Source organism: Apodemus sylvaticus, chromosome 7, assembly GCF_947179515.1.
Source record: "Apodemus sylvaticus chromosome 7, mApoSyl1.1, whole genome shotgun sequence".
Classification (NCBI taxonomy): Eukaryota; Metazoa; Chordata; class Mammalia; order Rodentia; family Muridae; genus Apodemus; species Apodemus sylvaticus.
Window position 1 is genome coordinate 87095417 of NC_067478.1, and position 23279 is coordinate 87118695.

Here is a 23279-nt window from a genome sequence, read left to right on the forward strand (position 1 = left end):
TCCAGGGCAAGTGTAGCCTAGGTTTTACTGCATCTGGGCAGAGTGTTTGTCTGTTGTACTCTGCAGGACACAGGGACAGTTCAGCTTGATCAAGGGTAGATTGAGCTGTGGCCACTTCAAGCACATTTCTGTGCCGTAGTTGAAACCACCACATAAGTTTCACAAACCCTCAGGTTCATCTTGACTTATGTAGTTGGTGTGCTAAGGGCTAATTCTGTGGTTTGCTTTCCATCGGAGGTGCACCGGAGGCTAAGGCCCAGGAAGGTGGTCGAGCAGCTGCACAAAGTGCGGAGATTGATGACGGTTTGGGGCGACCAGGGTACCCCCAGAACCCCATGGAGTAGCTAACTCAACCCGGGGAAATAGAGCACAGCGCTCACGCGACTCTTCACTGCGGCAGGGAGGGCGAGGTGTGTGCGCGGGGGACCACGGTGCCCTCAGGCGGGCGCTCCCTGCCTTGACTTCCCCATCCCAGGGGGCGGGGCCGCAGTCGCTGCGAGCGGAGAAAGTGCGCGAAGCTGGGGACGCGCTGCGAGCGCACACGTGACGGCGCGGCGCCGAGCTAGCGGGACCCGGCGGCGGCGGTGGCCGTGGCTGCGGTGGCGGGCGCAGCGGAGCGGCCCGGGCGACTTAGAGCCCCGGGAGCGGCGCGCGCGGCCCCGGCCCTGGCCCCGCGCCGTCCCGGCGCGCGCTGCACATTCTCTCCTGGCGGCGGCGCCACCTGCGGGAGCGTTCGCCCGAACATGGCGACACGGAGCAGCAGGAGGGAGTCGAGACTCCCTTTCCTATTCGTCTTGGTCGCGCTGCTGCCCCCCGGGGCTCTCGGCGTGGGCTGGGCGCAGAGATTGCACAGTGGTCGAGCACTCTTGCCCCAGGACCGCGGCTTCTCCGTGGTGCAGGGCGACCCGCGCGAGCTGCGGCTAGGAACGTACGGGGATGCCCCGGGGGCGAGCCCGGCGGCCAGGAAGCCACTCAGGACCCGGCGGAGCACTGCTCTGCAGCCCCAGCCTATCCAGGTGTATGGACAGGTGAGCACTTCTGCAAGCCACCTCCTTCCAGCTCCTTTCTCTCCCAGCACTTCCTCACCCCCGCACCCATCCTTTGCAGTCGCTTCCCAGGTGCTGGCTCCGTTTGGGGACTTCCCGGCTGGCGTGTTTGTTTCATTTCTTTTTCTTCTCCTTTCCCCCTGTACATCACATGAGTACAGCCGTCAGCACTCTGGTCGCATAGATTTTTTTTCCTTCTTCCTGTCGATTTTATTAAATATATTCCAGGTAACTCGAAGGATGCAGCGCCTCTCTTCCCGAGCCTGTATGCAGACAGACTAGTGTAGTTTCCGGCAGGTTTTAGAGGGGTACAGAATAATTTTTACATCTGGATAAGAATGGGCATACCCCACCCCCCCACCGCAACCCTGTACCATCTTTTGGCAGCCGGAGCGAGAACCCTGCAGTTGTAAAGCACTTAAGCAGAATTGCAGAGGAGGGCTTTCCACGTTTATCCCCATGAACCCCCATGAAGGTGGGCAACTCTCAAAGCGCCACGATTGCCCCCTATGTACCCAATAGATGTATGTGTGCAGTGAACTCGTGAATGCCTGTGTGTAAGGCTGGATTATTTTCCTTGGGTGTATAGCATACCATCCGACCCTTTTCCTTCCTACCCCTTCAAGGTGATGGCTTTATTTTAGATAGAAACTATCTCTTATGACACTCGGGATTTGAGAGTACTGCGAGAAATTTGCTGGGCTTAATATTCATTAAAGGATTTATTTCTATCCGGGCAATGGGTTTATTAGGTCAGAAGTAACACACATTTCACTCATGGCCCCCACTGACTGCTCGGGATGCCAAATCGAGTTTGTCCCTCAGTATCAGCGCTGGTGGAATTAATTTGCTGTTGATATCCCAGTCCTTTGGTTAAGATTGACATCAGCAAAACTGGAAGGTTGGTGGGAGAGAAGGTGGGCCCAGTGGAGCTGACTGGCACAGCCGTATCCCAGAGCGACTGTTGCTTTCTGAAGTACAAGTTAAGCGATTAGCCTGGGTTCTGCCTTTCTTCAGATTTTGGCTATAAAGTCTTCCTTCAGGCCATACATAGAGTAACCGATCAACTCCCAGAGCCAGAAAGCATCTCGCAAAACATGCCACCCTACTGTGTCATGTTTTGAGTGAAGAAACCCAAGCTGTGACAGGTGCGGTGACTGGTCCAAGGTCACGTAGGGAAGGACTGTGAGTGCTGTAGTTCTTGCCTGCATGTTCTCACTGACCTTTGGGTGCTGAGGGTGGATGTCACCTTGTCTCTGCTCAGTGCTTTCTAAACATCCCCTTTCCAAAATAAAATGTATATCATTATGAAGACAGAGGGATGGTTGGGTGTGGGTAGGAGTAGCTGACATTTGTCCACCACCACACCACCTGCCCCTGGGCAGGAATGTATACCAGATGACCTGTAACTGCTTGACGTGTGCAGTATGTATGTGTGTGTGTGTGTGTGTGTGTGTTTGTTTGTGTGTGTGTGTGTGTGTTTGTGTGTGTATGTTTGTGTGTGTGTTTGTGTGTGTGTGTTGAAGCCCACCTGTCCTGTTCTTGGCCCAGATCCTTGTCCCACCTTTTCACCCCCATCTGAAACTTCCTTTTTGTAATTTGGAAGTCAGCAAGACTGCTCTTGGCAGGCGCAGCAGCTTGGATGGGTCTCCCCAGCCTGCCCAGCTCTGCTGTGCTCCTGAGCTGGTAAGCTGTGCCTGGGAGGAGTGAGGAGGGGGCAGCCCCGGATGGGCGGGTCCTCCCCGCCCCTTGCAGCCTAGTTTGGTGGAAAGAGGTACTTTCTAGTCTCTACAGTATTCATGCACGTGCTGCTTCTTTCCTCCCTCCTTCGGGTTTGCTGTGTGAAAATCTCCCAGGGATTTAGAGCAAGCTAGAGATGAACTCTGTCCTTGTTGGGAGCCTCTCCAAACACCTCCCTCCCCCCACCCGCCTCTCGCTTTGCTTTCATGTTTCCAGGCCAGCTAGACTGGTTCCATTGAAGGATGCAGCCAACAGTCAGACTACTCAGAATGAGGAATTCCCACAGAAGACTGAGGAGCCCTCCTGTGCCCTTCCTCACTAGGGCCTCCTTCTGATGCCCTCATTCCCTGTTGCTACCGGTTAATGAAAAATAGCATTACCCTTCCTGGTTGAGGCGGGGACTCAGAAGGAAGAACTAACTTTATGGTATGGGATTTCTACCATAAGCTCTGGCCTGGTGCAGGCCCTGACTACAGGCTCAGGAAGCAGTGGCTGAATGGCTTGGGGGCTCTTCTCTGGGTCTCTGGAGTAATGCCTGTCTATTTGGAATCACCTCTGTAGCAGAGGCGGCTCTGAGCCTCTGTTTTTCCTGGGACATACCCAAGTAGGAAGAGTTGCCTCCACCACCCTCAAATGCAACTGTTATTAATCTGTGTGCTCCTTTGAACTCTTGCCCTGCACCGTTATATAAATTCCCTTCGATGATTTAACCCAGATAATTACAGTGGACGGCTGTCTGAAGGGAATGTGTTTTTCAAAACAAACAAAAACAAACAACAAACCAAGAATTAGACAATTGAAGAGGGCGAGAGAGATTATTATAAACGAACAGGTGGTAACCAGCAGACCTGTCACACTCACTCAGCCCTGACCCTACACTGGATGGCTTACCTGGCTGAGAGACATGGCTCTAGACATGGACTGATAGCCGGGGGCAGGGACACTTAGGTGCTCTGCAGTTTCTTGTCCTTGGGCCTTGGTGAGGGTGAGGGAGTAGGGGGGACACTTGTCAGGGCTCAAGTGGAAGCCAGGGGTTGGTGAGGCCACTAGCTGCAGCGGCAACAGAAGGAAGGCGTCACCAGGAAAATTTTGGCTGAGAAAGGAGCCTGTGTCACACATGTCCCTTCTTTTACCCTCCTCACTTTATGGAGTAAAGATTTTGTTATTTTGACTTTATTCCTTCTTAGGAAGATTTTCTAATATGAGGAGAGTGGTTCTGACATGATCACCCCAGAAACACATTTGTAATAGTAGAGACCAACAGACCAGATATTAGGGCTTTTCTTCACAAGTTTCAGATTTTACAAGGACGGCCTATTCTTTAAAAAGGTTAAATTAAAGAAGGAGGAAGCAATAGCTTTTAAATATATAATATATGTAATTATTATTGACAATAATCATTAATACATTTATTGGTAATTATGCATATTAGTAATGATTTAATATATTTAATTAATTTATATATTAATTTGGTGTGTGTGTGTGTGTGTGTGTAGGGGGTGTCTCATTTAGCGCAAGCTGTTCTGAAACTTACCATAAAGTTCAGGCTAGCCTCTAACTGGTGTTCCTGCTGTCTCTGCCTCCAGAATACCGGGGTTAGAGGAGTGTGGCCAAGCCCAGTTTCGCCTGTAGTTCTTGCTACACTGGCTTCTTGCCTGCTCTTTGCAATCACGCTTGCTTTGATTTCTTCCCCAAAGGTCTTCCTCAACTCCTCTCTTGGCTTAGAGAACCCCCTTTCAGTTCTCCAATCCTCCCAGGCCCCTGGTGTTCCCAGCTCTGTCAGAACAGTTCTGTGCCTGGTTCCACCCCTCACTGCCCTGGGTTATAATTAATGCCTGTCCTCCTGTGTGCTCCTTGTGGGGCTAAGATCTGCTGCTCTGTGTTTCTCTGTATGGGAGACCCTTGATAATCATCTGTGGACCAGTTTTCTACCTGGAAGAAGAGGCGTTGAGAGTGGGGAGCCCATTAAGTTATATAAAGTTATTTATAAGCAGGAGCAGGGGAAGGCCTCAGACTGACAAAGTGCTTTGGCTCACTCCATGGTGCTGAAGCAAATGGGACGGCCCTTGGGAGGTGGCCCTGGTTTTCCTGTGCTATCTGGGAGTTAATTCGAATAAAGACCTCGGATTCTATTTTTACAGCGTTCTCTCTTTTTAGGGCTCTCATATTGGTTTTTGCTAATGGTATTTTTTAATTTTTGTGTGTGGGGGAGTTGGGGATCCTTTGGAATGAGGCACAAAGCCTAACAGGATTTGCAGGTTTATTTTGCTTGCAACAAGCTCTCTGTTCATAATTCTTGCATTTTAGAGGAGGGAGAGGATACAATGTCCTGGTTTGAGACTAAAAACAAAGTGTCCATTACAACACAAGGGCCTTGGACAAAAGACATCCTTTGGGGAAAGAGTACTGTTTGGCTTTTGGATCACTCTGGTGTTGATTCTTACACGATATACTTGCTTGGAGAAAGAATTGGCTGGTTGATGCTGCACTTTGGATGCTTGACCAGTGGACTTCCAGACGAAGCTGAGAAGGCAGTGTGCTGGCTGTGCCAAGCGGAGTTTTGCGTCAGTGAAGACCTGGTTGGCCTCTTGGGTTGGTGAGGGATGTGACCTTGAAAAACCTCTCCTGGTTGCGCCTGTATCCCTTCTATTGAGTTCTGGGCTGTGTCTGGCACTGTTTGGTTCATCGGTAGGATTAGAACCTGGAATAGTAGAGACTTTGAGGTGGAAGACACTGAGAGCTCACCACTGAGCTTCCCTAGTCTTTAGCAGACAATGCCTGCTAACAAAGCCATGGCTCTGAGGGAACTTGTGGAGACAGGTGAATGAATCCTTTTGTGTTCTCCTATGCCACAAGCCCTTTCTCAGTTGGTAACGCTTGTTACCAGGTTTTGTTACAATTTCTTCATAGACATTGTCTGTATAACATGAATACACACACTGCAGAGTTATCAGCAGCCTTTTGTTACCTGTAGCCCTTGGTGTCATGAATAATGAGGTTAATTTAAACTCTAATATCTTTGTGGGGTGGTGACCATGGTAGTCAGGATGTCACCACAAGTGTCACATATATAATAGATGATTGCGCCTTTCCCAGGCCAGGTGTAAGAGTGCCCTCCCTCTTCTCTCACGTGGGGTGGACCGGAAGGGCAGACCCCCTCTGACTTGCAGAGGATTCAGCAGCCCCTAGAGGAATGGAACCCCACTTTGTGAGGACATCAGAATGCAGGGAGCACATTACAGACCTTACTTAGCCTTGTGTTCCTTTTGACACTCTTTCCATTGTATTTCCATGAGACAGATCCTAACAGCACTGTATACCCGAGGCAGAAGAGTGGCTGTTGGAGGAGCCTCGCACCGTCACCTGGGGTCTCCTTCCTTAGAGATCACAGGCGTGTTTGTGGCCTCCTTCTTATTCCAGGGCAGCCAGAGAGCCAGCAAGCCCTGTCCAGTCCATTGCAGAGAGATGCAGGGCTAGTCTAATATTCCAAAAAGCATGAACTAGCCAAACTAATTTTATTTGCTCTTGCATATTTATTTAGCTTCTCTTTTAAAGCATCAGTTTACCTTCTTAATTAAAATTTGCTCAGGTGAATATTAAAGGAGTCTGCATTCTTCCTCTTATGGATAGGGAAGATGGTCCTATAAATGTATTCCAGGAAAGCCAGTGTAGCATTTACAATATTTGACAATTAAGGATAATTGATGGTTGATTACACAGAACCGTTTAGTTTTTATATGGACCTCTCTGTAACCCCCCCCCCCCCCCCCGGGGTTAAATTTACTCGATGGGAAGGAGAATTCAGTCTCTTTTGGTTTGAACATTTGGGGATTGGTATTTCTCTGGAAATTGTCTGGGATTCCGAGGAGGAGCTGTTTTCTTTGTTCATGAGAACACGGCCTTCCTGTGAATTCTCCAGGTAGATCTGCTACGATCTGCTGGCAGATGGCATGTTCAGACCAGCCACGTACATGCAAAAAATCAATTTCCCCCAGTTTAAAATGAGTCACAGTTAATTTCGACCTAATTTATTGGTTTATCGACTTGCGAACCTTGGGCCTTCGAAGAAGTGGCTTGGGTGGGCCTTCAGCATCACAGCCACTGTTGATGCCAGAAAGCAGGAACATCGGGGTGGGCTGGTGCTCAGTGTCAAGATGGGGGGGCTTAGCCTCCGTTACTGGGAGATGCTGGGAGTTGAAATTGGAAGACAGCAATGCTCTGTGCGTAGTAGAGTGGGCTCTGTGAGGATGGGACCTGGTAACAGTTGTAACTACAATTGTGAAATAAAGAGTAATTACAGAATTCAGGTGTCTCCTGTGTGTGTGTGTGTGTGTGTGTGTCTGAGGATTGAACCCAGTGCCTGGGGCATGCTAAGCACTTGTTTCTCTAAGAGATAGACTCTCAGCCCTGAGCAACTATTAAATATAACGGCGACCCCAAGCCCCATTATCACTGTTAGCAGAGAGCTATCCGATCCTGTGTTCTGTCCTTGTAGCCGATCTTCCGGTGGAACATTACTGAATAGGAGTTTCAGCAGCACCGGACATTTGTGTGCACAGTTTGCCTCCTAGGCATACCTGGCCACCGAACACTTGAGCTATGGGGTAGTGTGGCTGAAGAGCTGAATCTCTTTTGGTGTAATATTAATGAATTTAAAGCTTAATAGTGCCACGGAAGCCCTGGCTATTGCCTTCCTGCCGCCAGCAGACCTGCTAAGACCTCTGTTAAGTGGAAGGAGGCTTAGGCATCCGAGCTGTAGGCATCTTCGGTCTCATCCAAGAGAGAGGCAAATCATAGACAGGGGAAGGGGGAGAAGGAAGAGTTGAGCGCTTTGAACAAACCCTAGATCTCAGAGGCTGCTGATGGCCAAGATGCAATGGCTAGGGCAGGCTGCATGGGCCACTGTGGAGGACGAGTGGACACTGTGTTCATTTGGGGGAGGGTTGCCTCTGCACAGGTGCCTCCTTCCCTCAGGCCCTCTGAAGGCTGAGCCTCCAGACGAACTCTTTAAACCTGAGTGCCTCTTCTCTGTGCTGTGCTCCTGCTATCAGCCCAGGGCTACCCCAGCTGTGCAGAGGTGTGCAGATCCACGGGTCCTACGCAGCGGGGAGTAGTTAGCAGTGAGGCAGCCTCTTTGTCCCTGTCCTCCACTTCCTGGTCCTCTTACTGACTTCCCCCAGTGGACCTGGGTCTATCTTTCATCCCTTTGACCCTTCAGGCTGGCGCAGAGACAAACAATAGAGGTGTGTGGTCTCCATCCCTGTATCGAAGCTCCCCCTCCTTCCTTGCTGGCCCTTTAACTTAGCATGCCATTGCTGTTGCTGCAGCGGCTGCAGGCTCTTGGCTTGGAAAATCGGGTCCCTTCAGGATGATTTATGTCCAGGCCCCTGAATTAGATTAAAAACACAGCTACGAATTCTCAGAAAGGCAGGCTGATGTGATTATGTCCCAGATCTGAGTGGCGGACGAGGGCAATAAAAAGACGCAGGATATCAAATGCATTTTGTGCCGTGTAGAGACCAATGTACGAGGCTACCCCTCCCTCAGAGAGAAAAGAAAAAAAAAAGGAAACAAAACCAAAACAAAACACCCAAAGAGGACTACAAGGGCTTTGTTTATTCTGAAAGAAGACTTATCTGTGATGTGGAGAGCTTGTCCCGTCCCCTCGCTGCTGATGGAAGGGAGGCCTGGGAAGGTGGCTAGAGCAATTTTTATGTGGTGGAAATGGGTAAGAGCCAATGAGGGTTGTAGGACTCTAAACTCGCTTCATCTTTCATTCCTCTTTGTAAGCTGAGGGACGGTGTCCTGCTAAAACACACACACACACACACACAATCTCACACATGCAACACACAAGAGAAACACAATGTGCACATATACACACTCATGCCACACACACATATGCATAAAACACACAGATACATACACACAATCTCATACCTATAACACACATATGAGAAATACATACATACACATGCACACATATATATGCATATGCATATACATAAAACACAGATACATACACACACAATCTCACACCTTTAACACACACATGAGGAACACATACATACACATGCCCACATATATATGCATATGCATATACATAAAACACAGATACATACACACACAATCTCACACCTTTAACACACACATGAGGAACACATACATACACATGCACACATATATGCACACACATATACATAAAACACACACAACATACTTACACGTACATACACATAGTTTCACTCATACAACACATACACACACATACACATACACACACACACACACACACTCTATCAGAAGCCACTTGGGAAAGAAATTGGCTCAGAGTTTGTCACCCTGGATGCTCGTTGGGCCTGGACCCTACGGAACCTTATTAGTCTCTTAACTGAGATGTTCGTGGTACCTGAAGCCTGACAATGCTGAGACCTAGGAAGTTCAAAACTGACCTCCTGGGTCCAAATCAAGAGAAGGGACTCTTGATTCTAGGTAGTGAGGACAGAGTGGAGCTGGGTAAGCTATCTGGAAGCTGAGACTGTTTGAAGGAATTCAAATATTTGAGACCTGTGCCCAATTAATTGAGTAACATGACACCATACCTAAAATTTACCTCATCTGTGTATATTTAGTTCCCTGGAAGTCCCATACTGAGTGGTTATAAAAATATATCTTGCAGTTAACTGCGCGCGCGCACGCGAGGGTTTGCTGGAGTTGGCGAGGTGTACAGGGGTGGAGATGACAGGGTTACTGCAGAGACCATGCAGGAGAAGCATTAGGTGAAGTTGGGGAGAGGTGAACAGGCTGATAAAACTGAGAGTTAGGCAAGCAGAAGAGAGGTGTGGCCTCTCCTGTCACCAGGTGAGTCTCTGCTAGTTCCCAGGCCACCTCCTGTTACTGAGAACTTGGCCTTCCTTAGCTTTTGGGGACTGAGCTGCGTGCACCTCTGGATTAGTTATCTTGTTTGTGTTTCTTTTTTCAGTGTGGAAAAGCAGCTGGCGATGAGGTCTCAGGGTCTTCTGCTCTGGGATGACAGGTTTAAATGCTGTGCCTTTAAAACTGTCATCCCTGTAGGGGGAAGGGCCTTGTTAGGGGAGTGGTGTCACCTCAGTGGTGACAGCTTGGGACTTGGACTTTGGGCCTCCCCAGCTTTCTGAGCTTTGTTGGCAAGCATGGGCCTGGCTTCCCGAAAGTGTCACTAGCCACTACTTCTAAAGTCAGTGTAGTACATGTTGTCGTGTTATTTGACATACGTCACGTCTTGCTCTCCGGTTCCAGGCCTGGTGATGCCAATGTTAACTTTGTATGTGGAGCCGTGCTGTCAAGAATGGCTGATTTGGGCCGAAAGTCATTGGGACAAGAAAATAATGACACTTTTGGATGCCGAGGTTTAGCAAACACATCCTTGGTTTACGTCTTGTTTGCTTCTTGCAACAGTCCTGTGAACTCAGGAAGAGTTGCTGTTCCTCTCGGTTCCCAGATGAGTATCCTGTAGCTCAGAAAGGAGAAGCGACTTTTCCTAGGTTAGACAGCTAGTGAATTGTGGAGACAAGACCCAAACTGAGCTTCTGATGTGTTTCAAATTTATGTGACACCATTGTCTCTAATGCATAATACATAGGGGGTCCTCTTGGGTAGAGAATCATGGCTTGCTTTCTAGTTGCCCTCTCTTCCCGCTGCCCTTTCCTCCCTCTGTCCCTCCCTCCCCCTCCCCCCCTCTCTCCTTCCTTCCTTCCCTCCCTCCTTCCCTCCCTCCTTCCATCTCTTTCTTTCTTTCTTTCTTTCTTTCTTCCTTTCCTTTCCTTTCCTTTCCTTTCCTTTCCTTTCCCTTCCCTTCCCTTCCCTTCCCTTCCCTTCCCCCTTCCCCTTCCCCTTCCCTTCCCTTCCCTTTCCTCTTTCCTCTTTCTTTCCTCTTTCCTCTTTCCTCTTTCCTCTTTCTCCTTTCCTTTCCTCTTTCCTTTCCTTTCCTTTCCTTTTCTTTCCTTTCCTTTCCTTTCCTTTCCTTTCCTTTCCTTTCCTTTCCTTTCCTTTCCTTTCCTTTCCTTTCCTTTCCTTTCCTTTCCTTTCCTTTCCTCTGTGTAATCCTTTAGTCTCCTTTGCCTAAGTCCCACAGTTCTCATAGAAGCCCCTCTTCTCCTAGGCTATTCTGGCTACGTAGCTGTTTTAACTTTTTCAAAGATGGTAGATTTTAGGGCTCTTCCAATCTGAGTCTTAGTCTTGCCTAGTTTGTGTGCCTCTCATTCTGCCCCAGCCTTCCATCCATGACTGTTCCCTCTCCATCTTCCATTTTATTAGCTCTTCCAGGAAGTGCCCTTGTCCTCTCCACGGAAGTCAGGGCCTCTGTTTGACAACTGCAGTTTAAGCACTCATTAAATCTGTTACTTGGTGCTTCTTCCTCTACTAATTTGAGAGAAGCGAAGCAAGAAGCCTCGTAGCCTGGTGCCTTCCTAACACCTAGCGTAGCATCTGGATTACAGTAAATGCTCAATAAACATTTATTGAATGAGTAAAGTGAGCAGCTATTTATAGCAAAGCTGTGGGAGCCAAATAAGAGAGTTTGGAGAAAGTAGGTGGCCTGGAAACCCCCCGCCCCTGAGAGCAGTACAAGTGCCTTTGGGGGACATGGAAGCAGGGGAATTGATAGTTCAAAGTCAGCCTGAACTTCATGGTAAGTTCCAGCACAGCTTGGGTTACGCAGTTAGATTCTTGTCTCTAAAGGAACAAGTGCATGGTTTTGGGTTTTATTGGGAAATCCTCATAGGAGGCAGGTGAGCCATGGTTTCTGTTGTATACTTTTGGGATGTTTACTGTGTTTGTGTGCCTAGCACTGGAGATCCTGGGTTGCATCTGAAGGCAGTATGCAATGTTCCCTGTAAATCTCAGAGCAGAGCCTCTCCAGGCAGCAGCTGTTAGCTGTTCTCTGAGCTTCCTTCTGGCTCTGGTATTTTCTTTATTATCTTACCCACAAATAAAGGAAGGGACATATCCCTCCACCCTCCACCTCCCACCCCTCCGGTTTCATTTTACTCTCCAGTGCTCTTGGAACAAGAAACGCCATTGTCTGGTGATAGTGTTCATGGAGGGCGTGGCATGTGGCAGTGAATGACAGGTAGGGGTAATCATACAAGCCAATGAGAATGTAGTTATTGTCCTCCTTCCCTTGCTACCTCTTCTCTTCCCCCTCTATGCAGCCCTCTGTCTATGGCAACCTTAGAGCTCTGGTGAAGGTGGTAGTGAAATGCCTGGTTTTAGTTCAAGGTCATTCTTTTGCTTCCTCATCTATACAGTGTACAGCATGACTTTGTCAGCCAAGTGGTTAGCGAGTTCTGTGGGTACAGGCCACATCTTGAGCCAACTCCAAGGTCAAGTGAGTGTACTGACCCTACCGACAGGGCTGTCTTCAGGGAGCACGCAGATGCTGGATTTCAGTTCTCCTGAGGTAGGAAGTCCAGGGAGTGTAATGAGCTTTCTAAATATAGTGGAGAGACCTGGTCTGGAAAGGGGACACTGGGAACTGATTTGCATACCTCACATTTAGGTCGCCCAATTGGAAAAAAACCTTGTTGTTGGACGTGGGCAGTCCATCTTTGGTTTCTGAGGTCCCTGTGGTGTCAGGTACTTGGGTTGGCAGGGGGAGGAGGGGACTTGGGGGGGGTGATGACTCAATCCTCAGAGTTGAAGGATAAGGGTGTTTATTTTTACATCTCTGTTGATTTTAAACAACAACAACTACTACTACCACTACAACCACTTCTTTGTATTTCCGAGCCAGTGAGGCAGAGAATCAAACCAGGCTGCCTCATTTGTAATACCTTGAGGTGTGTTCTAGAAACAGGCGTGTAGGAGGCATGATGATACCGAGCTGGGGGTGTCTAAGACATCCTCAGCCTTGTGCTTGGCCAATGGGAAGGAGGTAACAACACAAGAAACGAATGGAGAGACGTGAGGCCCATTCCATGAAGGGGCTCCCAACTTTCCGAGTAAGCATCCAAGACCATATTGAGTTTGGTGGCTTTCTTGACAGTGCCTCATCCTGTCTTCAGTCCTGCAACCCTGATTTCTCCCAGAAGCCCTTGGTATGCTCGCAGAGGAAAGGCATGACTGAAGAGCCTACTGGGTGCCTGGCATCAAGCAGACCTCAGTGTGCACTTCGTGGGGAGTGCAGCACTTCCTCCATACACTTAGCAATTTATTTCCTCCCCTCTATTTATAACAACTCAGAGCCCAAGGAATGGACAGCAGAAGATTCTCCTCTGCCCTGCCCCCCCCCCCACCAATAATAATCGAATCGTCATACCCCGAGGATACCCCTTCACATCCCTTGGATCTTTAGGGCATGCTGGGGGTCTGAGAGGTGGCCAGAGGGGGTGGTGATGTTTGGTAAAGACTTTGAGCTATGTCAAGGAGTGGGTGACTGCTGAGAGCCTGCAGTAGCTAATATTTCCGAGCTGAGCCTGTGACTGTCGCTCCAGCTGGGGACAGCAAGGTTGATGAGGATGCTGTGACTCTGCAGATGCTGTTTACAGCACTTTGAAGTATAGCTTTGGCCAGAGACCCTGTCCCCAGCTGGCCTCCATTACGACTCCTTTGAACTGCAGTTTTTGGTAGCATCAGGCCTCCCTGTGAGCTGAAAGGAAATAAGTACTTCTTACAAGTAGGAGCTCCTAGGTATTGGATCTGCACTTGAGAAGTGTAGTGTTCTACCGAGGTCATAGAAGGGCTTTTAAAATGAGGTGGCATTTACATAACAGCCATTGAAAATCCAGTGGCATTTGAAATGTCTGTGCATTGTGTATCTATTATCTCTGTCTGGGTCCATGACGTTTTCAACGTCCCAAAGAAAATTAGTTCTTCCCTCCTCTCTTCTTCCTCAGTCTCCTGGTGGCCACTCATCTGCCTTCTGTCCTTGTGGAGTTTCCTGCCCAGGATATTTTATATAAACTGAGTCATGCAGTATGTGACCTTTTGTGCCTGGCACATTGTATTAAAGCAATGAATTAGCATTGCATAGAATCATTATCAGCCATGCCAACTTCTAAAAGACAGCTCTTTCCCCAGCTTCCCATCAAAGACCATGCTGATTTCTCTTCAACTCTGTTTTCAACACTGTTTTCTTTGCTTCTCACTGCCTGGAAGCAAGAGAACAGGTCAGATTCTTCATCTCCAAAATGAGCTAGAGACTTCTATGTGTTTTCCAAATGCTTATTGATGGGTTGCCTTCTGAATAAATACCTATGGATGGAATTTACAGGGCTTCTGATCTTGGGCACTGGATCTCTAGGTCTCTGTTTTTCAACCAGGTGAGCTCTAGGATACTGATCCTGGGCTGTGTGGCTTTTAGGATTTTGATTATGGACCAGGTGACCTCTGGGTTTTTATACTAGAGTGAGCAACCTCTGGAGGTCTGGTCCTGAATGACTTACCTCCAGGGCTTTCATCCTAGACCAGGTGGCTTCTTGGGTTCTCTTAAACCCCTTGCCTGTGAGCCTACCAGAGGTCTGACAGGCCTACAGATTTAGTTTGTCATCTAAGATGGAGTTTTATTTGAATATCCCTGTAGCATGCAATCATATCCCTCCTCCCCCGCCCCCTCCCCCACCCCCAGCAGAGGCTCTCGGCCCCTCCCTGTTGCCTTTACAGCCCCTATTAATTGCGTCTCATTTATCAGGCTCCAGCTATGCCCTGTGAGGCAGAGACAAGAGAAGGAAGGTTGTTCACACCCCGGGGTTATGGTTATGACTGACTACACATCAAGGTTCTGTTCCTGGAAAAGTCACACTCCCACCTTCTCCCACCCACTGGCAGGCCAGTGTATCCTGGATCAGCCTGTGGAACTAAGTGGGAGAGGCTGGTGGAACCAGTCTGCAAGCCTGCAGCTGCTGTAGAGGGCAGGTGATAGAGAGAGCTTGCAGTGGAGCTGGGCAAAGGACCCAAACACACTAGAAATCACCAAGGGGATCCAGCCACAGGAATCTGTGCGTTCTTGATGTTGTAGGCTGCACTGGGGGATGTTGGCTTCTTGGTCACAGTCCCCAGGGGACTGCGTTCAGCCTTTTCCTGCAGTACGGCTATGGACAGTAGGAAAATAGACTGCATGTCTCGTGACCTTAATAAAATTTATGGCTTGCTGACCTCCCTCTCCTGCCTCCCTTGCCTGTCCTTGGGATGCATCGATTCCTGCTACTGATTTGGGGCCTGTGCTTTGGGGGGTGGGGGATGGGCACCTGGGCTGCCTTGAAGATTACTGGTGACTCACCAGGGAGTTATTCTCATGACTGGATATGCTTGGCGTCTGTGCCAAGGCAAGGGACTGAACTGTTTGTGTGAGTGCCTGGTGACCCTTGGGCAAGCCTTTGCTTACCAGGGTGCCTTCTCTTTCCCTTCACTAGGCTGCCCTTTTCCAGTCTGCTCTTAGGAGTAAAGGGGACATCAGATAGAAAGGGCTTTTAAAAAAACCTGTTCCAGCGAGCTTGCCCCTCAGAGGCTCTCTCTATAAGAACACCCTGGAATAGTTTGATGCCTCCCTTTTGTACCCATTTCATCCCTCATCCCTTAGGATCAGTGAACAAAACCTATGTCCTCTACAAAGGCCCCAGCAAGTGTGGTCAGACCTCTTCCCCACTCTGATCCTGTAACACTTTGTAGCCTGTTCAAAGTGTCCTCTGATTGTTAACCTGTCAGAGGGAGGGTTTCGCCCTGTCTTTGAGGATGGCCAGGTTGAATAGGGTGGGCCCTTTCATCTCAGACCCCGTGTGAACTCCCGGGTGATTCTCCTAGGTTCCTCACCCTTTTCTGAGTGCCATTTACATAGGTGTCTGTTTGCTCCTCTCTGGTTCCTAGGGTGCAGATGGCTTTGTAGGCGAGAGGATTTTAGCCTGAGTGTCTGAGGTGTCTGTGCTGGTTGGGCTTCTGATCCAGCAGTATTTCTAGTTTCTTCCTAGGAAACTGGAAGCCTACGTTGGAAGGGAAGGAAAGGGAAGAGAAAGTTTTGAGTTGCTGGTGGCTGGAGGTGGGTGGGGGAGTACATAGCTGTTTTGTGTGTGTGTGTGTGTGTGTGTGTTTTGAGCTAAATAATTTATTTTTTGTTTTTGATTTGCATGTTTCTGTTGATGCTTGCCTGGACTTATCTACTGGGAATGAGAAGCACAGTTCACAATTATATATGTGTGTGTGTGTGTGTGTGTGTGTATCTTATCTACTGGGAATGAGAAGCACAGTTCAGAATTTTATATATATGTGTGTGTGTGTGTGTGTATCGAGTGTCTTTTTAGTTGAAGTGGTCTCTCTTCAGGTAGTTTTGGTTCTTGGATCCAATTAGACGCAGGTGCTTAAAACCCAAAGCAGGGCTGTTACAGATCAGTTAGCTCCTTGGTGGAGCTGGCTGCCAAGTTTGTAGCCCAGGTGTTTTTCTTCTCCCTCGTGACATCTGAGAGCACCCCCCACAGAGTGGGTGGGGAACACCAGGGTGGAGGAGGAAGGGAAAGGAAGAGGGTGGAGCTGTGGAGAGGGGCAGGTTTTCTGCTAGAGTTCTGCTGGGGGAAGTATGGGCTCACTCGTTAGTCCTAGAGCTAGTGTTGGGACCCGCCCCGCCCCGCTCCACCCCGCCCGCCGGTCCGCCCGTTGGGTGAGCTCTCCTGGCTTCCGAGGCAGGGGCTCAGTCCCTTAAGCTCCACCCGCAGGCCTGTGGGTTTGAGATGACTCAGGAGGCTAGGAGCCGACTGGGTATATTTCAGACTACTCTGCAGGAGCTCTGGGTTTGGGGAGGCCTTGCCCAGCCTCTCAGTGATGCACCCGGAGCTTGTCGGTGTCCCCAAGGGTTTTGACATATGAAGTCTTGGAGCTGATGTCTGTCATTGCATGGCGAACTAAGTCGAGAACACGTGTGTTCCGAGTGGGACCGCCACAGGCACAATAGGGAAAGGAGAAAAGGCTCGTTTTCCAGACGCCAGAGCGAGCTGAAGGAATGAATGGTTCTTTATTCCCTTTATATCCTTCTGCGGTTTCAACAGACAAACCGTGAAAGCTCTCTAGCATCAATATAGCTCTGTTCTGATCAGTTCAAAGGGAGAGTTCGTGATCGGTGGGTGGCAGGCTTGCCCGTCAGTCAGGAACCCAGGCTCTTTCTACCCTGTTTCTCTGCTTGCATCTGGGCTGTTAGGATCTGGAGTTGCCACCTGAGGATGGGGAAAGAAAACAGGACAGTGTGTGGTCCAGGGTATAGTGGTCCTAAGGATCAGCTCTTACATCTTCTAGCTAGAACTCTGTTCCAGGGACAGGCCTTGCTGTCTCACGCTAGGCAGGAGTCTATGGTGACTTCAGAAAGTAGATGGAGAGGGTAGGTGGTCAAGCTGGGACATTTTGGCTTATCCACATCCTCACCGGCTAAAACAGTAATGGCTACCTAGTTGGTTGGCTTGCATATTCTGTTTTTATTTTGCTGTTTTACAAAATTGAAAGTCTGGGGACTTCTGTTAGCAATAATCTAAAGGCTACTTCTGTTCAGATCTGAGAAAGGTTTCCTCATTTGAGACATTAAAAACGTATATGAAAAGGTTACCTGACACATTATTATCTGTCTTAGCACTGAGGCTGAGGCAGGAGGATCATGATCACTAAGGCTGTCCACTGAGACCCTGTCTTAAAAAACCAAATAACAACAAAAGGTAGAGAGACCGCATAAGGAAACCTTCCATTCACCTCTCATGCTTAGCTAAAAAGTGGAACAGTGATGCATCCTCCCACGTCCCCCCACCCCTCCCACCCCCTACCTACCCCCACCCACCACCTACCCCCTACCCCCCTACCAGAAAACACTGGTTGAGAATGAAGTTTATAAACTTTTGGCCTGTGAGATTTTGAAAAATACTTTAAATGAATTATGATTGGCACACACTAGTCTGTGTCCCTGAGGTACAGGGTGAAGCTGCTTCAGGGGTTGTGTAATGGAGATAATTGGTGCCGCCAAGTAATGGCCAGGGAACTGGGAGGCAGGCGCCCCAGTCAGTCAGTCATTTCTTTGCATTGAGAGTATGTAAAACCTTCCTCGCCGGATGGTGGTGGCACACGCCTTTAATCCCAGCACTTGGGAGGCAGAGGCAGGTGGATTTCTGAGTTTAAGGCCTGCCTGGTCTACCGAGTGAGTTCCAGGACAGCCAGGGCTACACAGAGAAACCCTGTCTCAAAAAAACCAAAAAAAAAAAAAAAAAAGCTTCATTTTGAATACTGTTGTCATCCTACCGTGATAGTCATCCTACCGTGCTATAAAACAACTGGTTTTCCTTCTGATGAGTGAGATGGCTCAGTGGGCGAAGGTGCTTGTGGCCAAGACAGATAATTCCTGGAACCCTCTTGGTTGAAGGGAGAAGCCTGACTCTACGGAAGTTGTTCTGTTGTCTGAACTCCACGCATGCTCTAGAGAGAATTCATGAGCATGTGCATGTGTGTGTACGTGTGCATGTGTGTGTGTGTGTGTGTGTGCTAAATACATGTAAACATAAATTTAAAAAGGACCAGTTTATTCCTTCCATCCGTTGTCCATCCTCAATTAGCTAGCTCTCCTCCATCCATGATTTCAAGCCTATAGATAATTTTTTTTTATGAACAAACAGGAAATTTCAGTGTTTAGTTTACAGTTTTACAGGTGCACCTCACACATACAAAGATCAGCATAGCTGGGGATGGCGTCAACAATGACGAAATGAAGCAGAGGAGTCCCTTGGGCAGTGCTATCCCGGCAAGATTTTCTGTAGTCTGGTTAAATCCACAGGGTCGCTGATTGCAGAAGGGTTAGTGTTTTTTCCTGGGGAAGGTGCTGATGGTAGAGTTCGCAGGGCAGTGAGAAGAGTCTGTCCTGACCCCACGCTTCACATCTGAGAGTCTGAGTGACAGAGAGGACCAAGAGACTTGATTTGGAATGTGTGTGTGGCTGTCACTCACCGTGGGTCTTGATTTCCTTTTGGTCTCTTTCAGGTCAGTCTCAATGACTCCCACAATCAGATGGTGGTGCACTGGGCCGGAGAGAAAAGCAACGTGATCGTGGCATTAGCCCGAGACAGCCTGGCACTGGCAAGGCCCAAGAGCAGTGATGTAAGTATCTGTGTGGCACTGGGCCTTCCTGGTGTCAGTGACATGCCCCATTAGAGCATGAATGGTATGACATGCCCCATTAGGGGACGAACGGTATGAACTATATACACCAGTGAAGAGATTTGGAAAGTAATGTGTGCATCCCTCCTGTACTGAACACAGGGTGGAGGCATCCAAGGAAATGTGTGCAGTGTAGGGTGGCTTTTGTGATGTCACAGGTAGTCTGCCTTGATAGCTCTAAGCTCACAGGTCGTCTGCACTCCTAGCTCCACTAAGTGCAAAAGAGCACTCCAAGGTGTCAAGTTAAACTGTTTTTTTTCCCCATATGTCAACAAGGTTGATGAGCTATTGACAGACACAGTCTCTTTCTTCTTTACTCATATACTATCCCTTTATCTGCATGTATATCTATGCTCTTTCTATATATCTCCTATGGTTCTGTCAATCATCTATCTTGTATTACCTGTCTCTCCATCTTCTGTTATCCATCATATCTATCTATCTATCTATCTATCTATCTATCTATCTACCTACCTACCTATCCACCTCTCATCTGTCTGTTCATATATCTAACAATATCTCTATTGATATCTATCATCAATCTGTCTGATCTATCTATCTATCTATCTATCTATCTATCTATCTATCTTTCTATCATCTATTTTGTTTGTTTGTTTTGTCACAGGGTCTCACTCTCTAGCATACTCCATAGCTTCTATAGCTGTCTCTTGGCTGGCTGTGAACTTACAGCAGTCCTGCAGCCTCAGCCTCTCTAGTGCTGGATTATAAACAGGAGCCACCATGTCTGCTTGATACAAATTCTCTTAATTCTTAATTTCCACTGTTTCTGTTGATGATGTTGTTTTGGTTAGATGATTTGAAGAAATGGAAACAAAGTTTTCAAACCGAGAAACCTGTGTAAGACCCCCAGATCCAAAGGCACCTTCAAATATTTTTTTGTATATTTTTGTTTTTGTTTTTGTTTCTGAGTCAGGGTCTCACTTTGTAGCCCTAGTGAGTCTGGAACTTTCTATGCAGACAGGCTGGCCTTGGACAGTAGGCCATTTCTTCATCTTTAACAGAGACACAGGCTCAAGAAACACTGTCCGTCTCTTGATTTCAGTATGGTGCCTGGTGCCTGGTGAGTGGTAGAGAGAGGGGCATTAGGAAGCAGCAGAAATACTTTTCAGGGCCGAGCTGAGACCGGACCTGGAGGCCATGCAGGCTACTGGTCTAGTATAGCCAGATCTCCTGATTTTTCAGCACAAGGTTTTATAGGTCATTGGTTTTATTCTGTGGTATTTGGGATGGAACCCAGGGCCTGGCACATGTTAGGCAATCTCTCTACCACGAGCTTTCACCCCCCAGCCCAGAAGTCTTTTTTTGTGTAAAACTGCTAAGTCTTATCAGTTGGCAGATAAAGTACAGTTCTTACAAGTACCATCTAGGCCATGAAAAAATTTAGGGTCAGAGTTGGTCCTTGGTTCCCAAGTCTATAGTCCAGGCTTCTCTTTATGGGCAAAGCAATTGCTCTGCCTTGGGGGTGTGTGTCTACCTTCTTCGCAAGAGTGACCTTGTGCCTTGAACATGCTGTAGACCTTCCATTGTATGTGTTCTCGCCAGAGGTTTAAAACTCTTGTTTTAAAGGTGCTTTTGTAATTTGAGCATATGCGTTTGGTGTCTGAGAGCTCCCTGTCTTGTCTATCTGCTGTCTGGGTTGGGGTGTATTCAGAGGGAGTCTCAGGATGTTTTCTAGAGAAGTTGATTAGGGTGGCCACAGTCAGGGAAGCTTGAAGAAAGGCTGGCCATCAGCTGCAGATTGCCTAGGGAGCAGTCTGAGCTGAGCGTGGGATAATGCAGATAATGGCTAGTTTGCATGTTTTGCATTTGAGCAAGGCTGAACTTGTTTGGGATAACAACTCAGACCAATTTATAAGTAAATATGTTCAAGGTTTGCAAGCAATGGCTGTGGTCACACAAGGGTGGCTGTGTACGGATGTCTGCTGGCTGGGGGTGCTCTGTATTACCTGTTACACATTTAGTCCTGTACCTCTTAATAGGAGACTTCTTTAGGCACTGAAGCCAGCTCTATGTTATTCTTTGTTGAGAAACCTTCAGGGTATTTTATGCATGAACAATAATCACTTTTCCACAAAATATTTGTCTTTGCAAAATAGGTAAACATATTTAAGTATTTTTTAATATTTTTGTTGGGCATATGTCTTAGACAGGGTTTCTATTCCTGCACAAACCATCATGACCAAGAAGCAAGTTGGGGAGGAAAGGGTTTATTCAGCTTATACTTCCATGTTGCTGTTCATCTCCAAAGGAAGTTAGGACAGAACTCAAGCAGGTCAGGAAGCAGGAGCTGAGGCAGAGGCCATGGAGGGATGTTTCTTACTGGCTTGCTTCCCCTGACTTTCTCAGCTTGCTTTCTTATAGAACCCAGGACTACCAGCCCAGGGATGGTACCAACCACAATAGGCCCTCCCAGCTTGATCACTAATTGAGAAAATGCCTTACAGCTGGATCTCCTGGAGGTACTTCCTCAACTGAAGCTCCTTTCTCTGTGATAAGGCCAGCCTGTGTCAATTTGACACACGAAACCAGCTGGTACATCATGCAAAGGGGCTTAGGGCACACATGAATTCATAAGGGGTCTTTCAACATGTCAGTGAGAGGGTGGGGAGGAGCATCATGAAAATGAAGGTTCTTTCTTGGATTCACCTTAGAATCACCAGAAAGACCAGTTTTTCTGTGGCAAGCACTGAAAGGTCACATTTCAGAGCCTCTCTGTCTTGAGTGAACCAGGAGTGTTGTCCACCCGAATATTACTGTTTTGAAGAGCTTATTGAAGTCATTTCTCTACAGTGACATAGGAGAGAAGATTAAATGGAAAGGAGACTTAATGTCCAGAGTCAATAAATAGAGATGGCAGAATGTTCCTCTGCCCATGCACAAACTGCATTAGAGAATTGGCTTCCGAAGCCGGGACGTTTGGATGTGCAAAGTTAGTGCAAAATTAAACTGTGACTCAGAGGCCGAGTCGGTGGCACTGGCAAGGGAACATCCAAATGTTCCTTAAAGAGAACTGGAAGCATGGGTCAGAAAGGCCCCATCTGAAGGGACAGAGCTTGTGTGCAGGTAAGGACCTGCCTGGAGGGCTGAGGTCAGGAATATTGCATATGTAAACAAGCCTGGGCCTAGACGCTGGGAGCCCAGATGGCTTACTCTTAAGCAAAAGCCAAACCAAACCACCTGTCGTCAGTAATCATTAGCCGAGGATGGTCTCCTGCAAAGGTGATCTGTTCCTGCAGGGAGCCGAACAACTGCAGCATGGGACGCGATTCATCCCGACTCTGCCCAGTTCTTTATTTTTGCTTTCTGATGATGTGTACTTGTGGGCCACCATAATAGGCGATGATGCTAGCACTCAAGGGGCTGAGGCAGGGGGATTGTGAGTTCAAGCCTAACCTGGGCTACAGAGTGAGTTCCTATCTCAAAAAACCAAATACAGTACCTCCCATTCCCAATAACAAATAATCAATGAACCGCCAGCAGGCAGGCACAAGGGTGTACTCAGGTACGCCATAATTGAACACCAGAGGGGCAGAATCAACCGAGATGCTATGAATAGTCAGACTCATTCTTCTTGTCTGTGCACCAGTGTTATATTATGATTGGTTTCTTCCCGGACCAACTAGGTGTCAGAACTCCCATCTTTGCTAATGGAGCATAAAGCCTCTGTAATCAGAATGCTTGGGCCGGAATCCTGGGGCTGCCATTTATAATCTGACTTTGAGTCAAGCAATTTACATTAACCTAGTTTTTTTTTGTTGTTGTTGTTGTTGTTGCTATAACAAGATACTTGCAACAATCTGCTTATAAGAAAAAAAAGTTTATTTTGACTGACAGCTTTAGAGGTTCTGGTTCATGATTATTGATTCTACTGTATTCAGTTCTGTGGTTGAGATGCTGTGTGTACAATTGCATGCGGTGTCCAAGGTTGTGGGTTTGATTTTCAGTACTACAAAGACAAACAGCTCCCCTATTCCTAAAGGTTGGTGTCCTTGCTGTTTAGCTTTTTGTTTGTTTGTTTTAAACTTAACACAAACTAGAGTCATTTGGCAAGAGGGAACGTCAATTGAGAAGAATACACCATCAGATTGGCTTGTAGGCTACTTCTGTGGGGGCATTTTCTTGATTAATAATTCATGCAGGAGAGCCCAGAACATGGTGGTTGTAGGGATCCCGGGTTGTGTGAACGGCACGCTGAGGGAGCCACAGGGAGCAAGCCAGTGAGCAGCAAGCCTCCACAGCCTCTGCATCAGCTCCTGCCTCCAGGGTCTTGCTTTGAATTCCCACTTTAGCTTGTTCGAATGGTGAGCTGTAACCTGTAGGCCAGCC

The 23279-nt window shown here is 48.0% G+C and overlaps 1 protein-coding gene across 1 annotated transcript in view; it reads left to right on the forward strand.

Moving 5' to 3' along the window:
* The first annotated feature begins 506 nt into the window (after positions 1–506).
* Sorl1 (sortilin related receptor 1) overlaps positions 507–23279 on the forward strand; it is a 162761-nt gene continuing 139988 nt past the window's right edge. Inside the window, exons 1-2 of the mRNA XM_052188613.1 lie at positions 507–1028; positions 18756–18872. Coding sequence (XP_052044573.1) covers positions 744–1028; positions 18756–18872 — 402 coding nt within the window. The 5' untranslated portion in view covers positions 507–743. The remainder of the gene's footprint in view (positions 1029–18755; positions 18873–23279) is intronic.